We start from the raw sequence: 9,700 nt of genomic DNA, 5'->3' as shown, positions 1-9,700 counted from the left end.
TCTTTCTGTTCTAATTCCCTTTCTGTGTTTGTCTTTTCAAAAAAAAATCTGCATTACATATTACTATGGAAAATATGGATAATGCACACAGTACTTCAGATAGAGCTATGACTTGTAATCCCCTCACAGAATGAATAAAGCCTGATGCATTTTGTCAAGCATCAGCCTTGGATTCATAGTCTTAGTTTTGTTTTCTTCATGAAACATTTTTATATAGATTAAATATAGATATAATAATAGTTTGTCATAATCATTGCCATTTGCTAATATATCTTTAAAATTCATTTTCAAAAGATACAAAATATTTCCAATATATGGGTATGGGATGAATTCAGCTTTTTCGTAGTGTCTAGTTTATTTCCAGATTGCTAATCTAAGAAACAAAGCAGCTATGCATATATCTCTGCTTAACATTTTCAGTGTTTCTGTTTATTTCTCCAGTACACATCCTAGAAGCAAAGTTTTCTTTCTTCCTTTCTTTCTTTCTTTCTTCCTTCCTTCCTTTCTTTCTCTCTCTCTCTCTCTCTCTCTCTCTCTCTCTTTCTTTCTTTCTTCCTTTCTTTTTTTCTCTCTCTCTACTTCTTTCTTTCTTTCTTTCTTTCTTCCTTCCTTCCTTCCTTCCTTTCCTTGAAAAAATTTCTTCAATTATTCATTTTAGTATCCTTACCAGACCAAGACAGGAAGAAATAAAACATTGACAAAGTAGGAAGAAATGAAGATCAATCCTTCTGCAAACTTGGCTGATTCATCCCTCAGAATATTTACTTCAAACAGTAGGAAAGAAGAAAAACCTTCAACAGGAAAATAGAAAACTATCCTGCAAGATAGTCTGTTTCCTCCTCAGTTTACAAAGCACAACCTCCTGTGAGGCAGAGACTGGCCTGCAGTTTACTAGAGACTGTAATGTTCTGAGTGGCACTCACTCTGCGCTGCCCATTCTGAGCACTGGAATTCACAAGGCGCCTCCCCTCCTTTTCAGCCAAGTTCATCCAGATTCCTCATGAGAACATCACACATTGACTGATGTTCGGGAAAAATGTGAACTCTGATAGACTATCTAACCTTCATTAAATAATAGAATTCTTCAGATTCCACACTTTAGCTATTAAAACAAATAACAAATATTTGGCCCCAACTACATACTAATCACAGGTCTACAAAAGTAACTGAAGAGCTCACAGTGTAAAGGGGGAGGTGTGCAAATTAATAAAGAATTCAAAACAATTCAGTATATATGATAAAAGTGAGGAGCAGGGAGAAAGCTCAGTGAGTAAGAAGCTTGTTGTGAAAGCATGAGGATTAAAATTTCAATCTCTAGCACCCACTTAAAATACTGGACCTGTACTCACACACCTGTTACCCCAGCACTCTGAAGAGTGAAGAAGATAGAAAAATTTGCTTGGACATACTAACTGCTAGCTCCAGGTTCAATGAGAGACACTCTCAAGGGAACACGATAGAAACTATATAATACAGCAGAACATATCTCCTTCTCTGGCACCTACACACACACACACACACACACACACACACACACACACACTGTACCACTGAAACATTAAGGAGAAAGTGGCTGACTTAACCTAAGGTGGTGACATATATCCAAAACTAAGCAACTCCAATGGTCCAGTCACAAAGCTAAGATAGAAGGCTTCAGCTGCATATGTAGCAGAGGATGGCCTTGTGGGACATCAATGAGAGGAGAGGCCCTTGGCCTTGTGAAGGCTCAATGCCCCAGTGTAGGGGAATGCCAGGACAGCAAAGCAGAAGTGGGTGGGTCAGTGAGCAGGGGGAGGGAGGATGGCATAGGGGAAATGAGGAAAGGGGATAAAATTTGAAATGTAAATAAAGAAAATATCTAGTTTAAAAAAAGAAGAAGAAGAAGAAGAAGATAAACAGAAAGGTAGGAGTGTGTGATTTCCATCTTCATAGGTTAACATGGAAAAAAAAAAAAACTAGAGCAAATTAACACACAAATCAAAGCACCACTATAAACAATGGAAAATCCCAGGAGAAAAAAAAATACAGAAGATATAAAAATAATGATAGAAACAACTAATTAATATCTAAAGGTCAGTCAAGGGCCGTCTGAAGAAATTTATGTCATTTAAGAAATGAGAGTAAATCCTTAACTAATAATAGGTTTTAAAAATATATTCTATCTAGACTAAACACATTAGATTAATTAGGGTTAAAAGACCCACCTTAAATGTGGGCAGTACTACTCATGGATTAGGGTCCTATATGGAGTACAAGCAAAAGGCAAAGAAATGCACTGCTCCTCCCTCTCTCTCTTTCTCTCTCTCTCTCTCTCTCTCTCTCTCTCTCTCTCTCTCTCTCTCTCTGGCTATGCATGCCATCACGACTAGCTGCCTCAAGCTATTACCACCACAGCTTCTCAGCCATAGTGAACTTTACTCTTCACCTGTGAACCAAATAAACCACTTTCCATCCACTCAGCTGATTCTCACAGGCTACTTTACCACAGCAGCAAGAATTAAACATGTATAAGTAGTTGTGATTGTGCACTCATTTGTCCAACTGGGTGACTCCAAAGACTCCTCCTAACTAATATCCTCCTATATTCCTACGTCACTTGATGTCTGCTTTCTCACTTGTCTTTAGCCTTCTGTCTAGACACAAATATTTTCCCTATCAGCAGATAACACACCTCACTTTTACTCTAGAATATTCTGTCCTGTATGTCATGTTTGAACTTTACCTCTGGCTTCATTTTTCCTAGGAAAACTCCCAGAAGCCACCATAGCTCTGACCCTAGCAAAATAACCCAAGATGGAATTTGGCACATATTAAGTATGAAGCAATAAAAACTGTTATGAGGTTTTAAAAAAATGAAGTGTTTTTTCAAAAGATCATGGTGTGCTGAAGACAGATTGTTGGAGATGGTTTGTGCTGCTTCTTGAATGTTGGTTGTTAGATTTTCAGGAACTTCACAAGTCGGTTGTTAAACACTACTGTTTTAAAAATCTAAACCATCTAAGTTGGTAACTTAAAAGCTATATTATAACAAAGAAGAGATATATGCAAAACTCTCCTCTTAGAGTTGCGAAGCTTTTACTGCTTCTGTCTTGAGCTCATCTATACCTAATGTATCCGTACAGGAGAAATGCTGTGTGAGGATACACTAATGCATTCATTCCCCAGCTCTGCATTCAATAATGCTGGACAGAACGAAGATTTTTTTTTACCGGTATATTTTCACTATGAAAATCAACAAATGCAGCATATGGAAACCTTGCCATATGCACCAACGTCTAAGCACACTATTACAAAAAGGAAGCAATGTCTTCCAGGTATACTTTGTAAAAATCAGACATGACATAGGAAGACCATTCATAGACAGTATGGAGTCTATCGCCATACTATCCCTTTGCTAAACAGGACCCTAAATTACTCAGCCATGTAGCTTGTATGGTATAACTCTAGCTGTGTGTCGGCTAGACACACGGAGCCCTTATTTTCCTAAACAAAAAGGTTTATCCTGACTCATGCTATCATATTTATGAATAAATCAAATGAGGCCAATTGTGGACACCGATGCTAATATAAGTTGAATCAAACAATAGAATATCCACCTGCTATGCCTGATAGATACAAACTAGTATATGTATATATACAAAGCAACCTTATGTGGTGGTTTGAATAGGAATGATCCCCATAGACTCATGTATATGAATGTTTGGCCCATAGGGAGTAACACTATTAGGAGGTGTGGCCTTGTTGGAGTAGGTGTAGCCTTGTTGGAGGAAGTGTGTGTCCCTGTGAGGTCAACTTTGAGATCTCATATGTTCAAGCTAGGCCTGGTGTGGTAGTGTCTTTCTAGTGCCTACAGATCAAGATTTAGATATCTCAGCTCTTTCTCCAGCACCATGTCTGCCTGTATACACCACCACATTTCCCCACCATGACAATAATGGACTGAACCTCTAAAACTGTAAGCCTCAATCAAATGTTTTCAAATAAGTTGCCTTGGTCATGATGCCTCTCCTTAGCAATTGAAACCCTAAATAAGGCATCGTAGAAGAAACTACTAATCTTGAGCACACAAGTGTCTGGTGCAATCCAACAACAAATGAAAACTAATATAGTGGAACAAAGAGAGAGAAAACTAGCTTTTAGACCAAGTTACTCTGAAAACCTAATCTAAAAATGTATATAAATCAATGAATTTTCCTTTTAGTTTAATTAGACTGAAATTTACACTGATACATGTGAAGACTCAGTATTTGGATTTTTAGATGAAAAGGTTACACAGAGAAAGTAAATATTCTTATCTCTTCTATTCATGATTCTGTAATTTTTTTAAATAAAAAGCAAGCTTGCGATAGGCTGAATTTTTTATTGTACATTTTTGTTTGTATGTTTAATCAAAACTGCATCCTGTGTAAGTAGAAAACTGGTAGGGAGTCCTTAATATAACTTTGCATAATTGAATTGGTTAGTAAGTCAGAGGAGGTTAGATTCTGCAGGAAGTGGAGTGAGTTGGAGTAAATACTTGCTTTCTTCTTTGGCAAAATAACTATTTGAATTCATCAGCTTTCATTGGTGACTGTCCCAATGAAAAGGAATGAAGGCTGTTCTGACCCCAAAGTTCAGTGGAGATTTCTGGTGGCACAAAATAAAAATGAACCTTGGGGTTTTGGTTTGGTTTGGTTTGGTTTGGTTTGGTTTGGTTTGGTTTGGTTTGGTTTGGTTTGGTTTGAGGGTTTTTTTACTGTTGTTGAATTTATTACAGGAAGTTGACTGCCAAATACTGCATTATACTTCCAATTGTTACTAGGTGGTGATGCAGGTGAGGTCAAGGGTTGAGGGAACAGTCAGGGTTTCTGCAGGCAAGGGTCAAAGAGCCTCAGATGCCCTCCCTAGGAAGTGGCCAGGCCAACAGGTCACTAGGCAGAGGACATTCCTTACCAACAGACTCTGGGCACCAAAGTTCACAGCCAACTGCACACACTTGGACTGGGCTAAGCAGACTAATGCTGTACAGAGAGGCACAACCTTGTGCCATCCACCTCCCCTCTGTGCTGTGCTGGGCTAGACTCAATGCTGGGATGCATCAGCCTGTGCAGAAGTTTGTGCCTTCTTTAAGGGATACTTGGCATAAGCACTAGGGAAACCTTGCTTTGGTCTATGTTTTCTTGATGATGAGTGTCTAGAGAAAACCGAAGGAGTAAGGCCATCATGAGCATGCTTCAAAAAGTCTGTGTGTGTGATTTCACACACAGAATTACTAGTTAGTCAAATGGCTCTTCGTTGTCTTCCAGGAATCTGGATTGCCTGCGACAGGAAGAGTAAAAACAAATCTGACAACAGGGCTGTGTGCATCTGAATGAAAGCTGCCCCTTGTGATGCAGAGGGAGACTCATAGAACAGTGAATACTCATTGTGAGTAGCTCGGTTACATTTCAAGGCAGAAATAGCAAGCATCTCTGGAAACAAAATCTTCCTGCTTACATATTCTTTCCACTTATTCCCTGTTTCTTTTCTCCACGATCCTGAAATTATTCAATATACAACATATGTTTATTTACTTTTACTTCAATTCGCCCTGCACTTCCCAGATTGAAAGCTCTAGGAAAGCCATGGTGTGTTTCTAGTTATGTTCTTTGTTGTATTCGCAATACCAGAAACGGAACTTGATGAATAATAAATGTTCAATAAATATTTGAATAAATGGATGGCCTATCAAATGGCCATTTATGACAATCAATTCATAAATTAAAACCTAAAATGGTCTTTTGGGAAAAAGAGGGCTTGGGAGTTTTGTTTGTTTTTAAAATTAGTGCTCTTTTTACTGTTTCATATTTCTAGACACAAGAATGGTTCTCTAGGATACCACATGGAAGCTGAAATCACAAGTCTTAAGGGGTCTTGACATCCATCAGGATCCTTCAGAGGAGAACTGCACCCAGGTCAGCACTGAAGCTCATCTGGCAACAGCAGCTCTATTACCTAGAGTTCAGAACAACAGAAACACCCATTGTTGTTTCCAAAAACAGGGCTGATGGACCACATGGCAGCCACTGTGTCCAGGGTGGCTGTAAGCTCCCCTGTGGGGCATATACTGTGTTACTCCATCATTGGATCTTTAGTGACCATGGTAGTAGCTCTGAGCCTATAAAACCTTGGCATCACTTGCCTAGAGAAACTCGGCAAGCGCAGCAGCAATCTGGGGGCCCTTGCTTTTAAGGTACAAAACAGTTTGGGAAATATGCCCAGAATCCAAGACATAAACTCTATAAAGGTTTCCATGTGCTGCTGATACAGTATAGACTTAGAAATGGGTTAGTTCAATCAAGAAGTACAAGTTGAAGAAATTAGCTGGGATGGACAAGTTATATGAATATTTAAACAGGAAAAGCATTGGCAGAGAATGTGTACTGCATGAATCCACAACTTAAACACTAGTAGGAGCTTCATTGCTTTGGAATAGCTATGGAACATGATGTTCTGAGGACACGTGGATTTATGGAGAGGCTATGGAACTGGCAGCTGAACTCGTGTTTGGGTGGCTTTTTTAAACCAGCTGTGGTAATGTTACTATTTGTGAATTAACTAAAATAAAAATATTTTCTTTCAAAGCAGTAAGGTTTTTTAACTTAAATTTAAATCTTTGTACCTTAATGGTTGAATACAATCTATGAGATAGTATCAATTTGCTTAATGTTCTAACTGTGGATAAATATTCCAGCCTCGTAAGTAACTGACAGAAGACCCCAGCAGTCAAATACTAAACAAAAGACTCAGTAAGGCTCACTGGGACTTTATCTGATAGATTACACAGCGGTCCCAGTTGTCCTCTTATTGATTAAACTGGAAACTTTTATTTTTATTTTTATTTTTATTAGTAACTATGCACTATGAATATAGAAAATCGGTTATCTATATTCATTTTGTTTCAAAAGTATTGATTTTTAATAACCTTTAAACCATTTCCAAACAAAACTATTTCCAATACTTCATTTTTTTTATTTAAAAAATAACGTTTTGAAAATGAGTAAAATAAATACATTTCTCACCTGGTATTTAAATGTCTGAAATGTCATTTCTCTGAAGCAATCCCCTCTTTCCTAAATATGCTAATAGCCGCTGGATTTTATGTTTATAATCATCCTCTACTATCCCCATTCAAGATATGTCTTATTGTACAGGGTCTCCTTTTTCAATCTTGAAAAAGGAGACCCTGTACCTTTAATAAGGGAACTGGTGAAAGTTTTCTTTCCAAATTTGTTCCTTGGCTTCCAAGTGACGAAACTAGCTGTAATTTGAGAGTCCTGCAACCCTAAGGATATCTTTAGCCAAGGGGAAAGAAAACGCTGCATTCCCACCCAGTCCAGGGGTTGAAACAGTGTCAGAACAGCTTCCCTTAGCTACTAGCTCCGTCTCCCTGGAGCCAGAGGGAACTCCGAAGGTGACCGCAGAGCCAGCGTCTGGAGCAGCAGGTCCCCAGTCGGTGGGTCCGGCTATCCTGCTAAAACAGCAAAGGTCCAGCCGCTCAGTAGAGAGAGGACCAGGGACGCTGAGGAGCGTGGTGCACACCGCTGCTGCGTAGAGCCACATGAAGCCTGTGGAGGAACCGGGATCAGCGAGTGGCAAGCGAGCTGCGCCTGAGAAGGGCGCCTTCCCCAGAAGCCGCTAACACCCAGGGGAACCTTTTTCCTTGTTCCTGGACTAAAACGCTTCTCCCAAATATCCAGAATGGTGTTCCCGAAGTTGATCTGGATGAGTTTCTTTTGCCACCTGTGTCGAGGCTACTTTGATGGCCCCCTGTACCCAGAAATGTCTAATGGGACGCTGCATCATTACTTCGTGCCTGATGGAGACTACGAGGAGAATGATGACCCTGAGAAATGCCAGCTGCTCTTCAGGGTGAGTGATCGCAGGCGCTGCTCCCAGGGGGAAGGGGGCCAAGCCAGTAGCTTGCTGAGCCTCACTCTTCGAGAGGAGTTCACGGTACTGGGCCGCCAGGTGGAGGATGCTGGACGCGTCCTGGAGGGCATCAGTAAAAGCATCTCCTACGACCTGGATGGGGAAGAGAGCTATGGCAAGTACCTGAGGCGGGAGTCCCACCAGATCGGGGATGCCTACTCCAACTCTGACAAGTCCCTCACTGAGCTGGAAAGCAAGTTCAAGCAGGGCCAAGAGCAGGATAGCCGGCAGGAAAGCAGACTCAATGAGGACTTCCTGGGGATGCTGGTTCACACCAGGTCTTTGCTGAAGGAGACACTGGACATCTCTGTGGGGCTCAGAGACAAATACGAGCTGCTGGCACATACCATCAGGAGCCATGGGACCCGCTTAGGTCGACTGAAAAGCGACTATCTGGAGGGTGGGGGACAGAAGACAGGCTAATATTTCCATTGTAACTGCTTTATTTTATCCAAATTTGCACTTTCAGAACACATCTGAAGTCATCTTTCGAAAAGAATGAAAATTTTTAATAAGTTGAGTTATGCTGATTTTAGTTTGGTTTTGTGCATTATTTATCTTATTATTAAGGATTTTTCACTTGCAAAAAGCAATTTGAAACTACCCCTGGGTTATTTTCCTAAAGGGTTTTATTGCTCTAACAGAATCTCTTCTTTCGACTCCATCTAAAGGATGCATTTGTGTGGAAAGACTGATTAAACTTCCTCATCCTGGCGATTGTCTGGACATACCTAGTGGGGACGAGGCTCATGGCTCCTTTACATCAGCAGTCTTCTCTTTGGTCTCTGAAGGCTGAGATGCCTGATTTTCAGATGAGGTCCCAGGTGTGTGGCATGCCTGCCAGACAAGGAAGTTCCTTGATTCTCCTTTCGCTCTTATTTATTTACCATGTTCTTAGTTGTTTCTGTTTTGTCCTAAGAGTGTTATTGAGAATTTGCATGCAAATCACCACCAGTAAGATGTTCAAGGTCCCGTTGTGGGTTTGTGTAAGTTGAAGATGCAGCATTTAAGATAGCAAAACTTTGGGGCGGTTGCCCACTCATGATGCTGTCTTACTGTGTCTTTCACTGCACCATCAAAGAAACAGATTGCTTGAACACTCAAGTGTCTATGATTTAAGTTGTCAGCATGTTTTTTCTTCTTGGACTTAGATAGCATTGCTTCCTTTTGTTTATTAGAAACTTATATTTCCAGAGGGAGGGTCTAACTCTAGAAATCCCTTATGTACGTTTTATTACTCAGCCAATAAATATTTTCATATAATACTGGATTTTTTTTCTAATTTACAGTCATAGCTCTCATATTTCAGAGAGGGACTAGTGCAAAGGAGAGAAGAGATAAGTTTGAAGTCAGTTTATCAGAGTATATGATAAGGATGAGATTTTAAAAAGAAAAACAGAGGGAGAAGGTGCTGTATTTTTGAGTATCTTACCCTGTCTGCTCACATACACCATCCTGGTAAGGGGTAGTGGGATCTAGCCTGTACAAGAATTATACATTTGATTTCCACTCTTCTGATGGAAAAAATCTTAAATTTCTCCCATTTTTCATAGACTCCATTGGAAATGTGTGACAAAGGTCCATATCTCCTATGCACTCATTCCGTGTTAGTGATGCCCAACGATTTGAAAGATATTTCTGTGCTCTTAAAATAAATGAATTAAAATGTGAAAATCCATTTTATTTCAATTCTTCCCTGGGTCAATATTCATCACCACCTCAAATATACTTTCTTTCCACTTGCATCCAA

The 9,700-nt window shown here is 39.9% G+C and overlaps 1 protein-coding gene across 1 annotated transcript; it reads left to right on the top strand.

Annotated features, from left to right (window-relative positions):
* Nucleotides 1-7,335: 7,335 nt before the first annotated feature.
* Nucleotides 7,336-9,213, top strand: Fibin (fin bud initiation factor homolog). The gene has a single exon (XM_021156889.2). It carries the CDS (start codon nt 7,720-7,722, stop codon nt 8,371-8,373), a length of 654 nt encoding a protein of 217 aa, XP_021012548.1. The 5' UTR covers nt 7,336-7,719; the 3' UTR covers nt 8,374-9,213.
* The last annotated feature ends 487 nt before the right edge of the window (nt 9,214-9,700 follow it).

The sequence above is a fragment of the Mus caroli genome, chromosome 2 (genome assembly GCF_900094665.2).
Source record: "Mus caroli chromosome 2, CAROLI_EIJ_v1.1, whole genome shotgun sequence".
NCBI lineage: Eukaryota > Metazoa > Chordata > Mammalia > Rodentia > Muridae > Mus > Mus caroli.
The sequence above is the reverse complement of the archived record's forward strand: the minus strand, read 5'-3'. Positions and strand labels throughout refer to the sequence as shown.

What these genes read in the sequence shown, in the direction of transcription:
- Fibin (XM_021156889.2), top strand. Translation starts at nt 7,720, where the DNA reads ATGGTGTTCCCGAAGTTGATCTGGATGAGTTTCTTTTGCCACCTGTGT.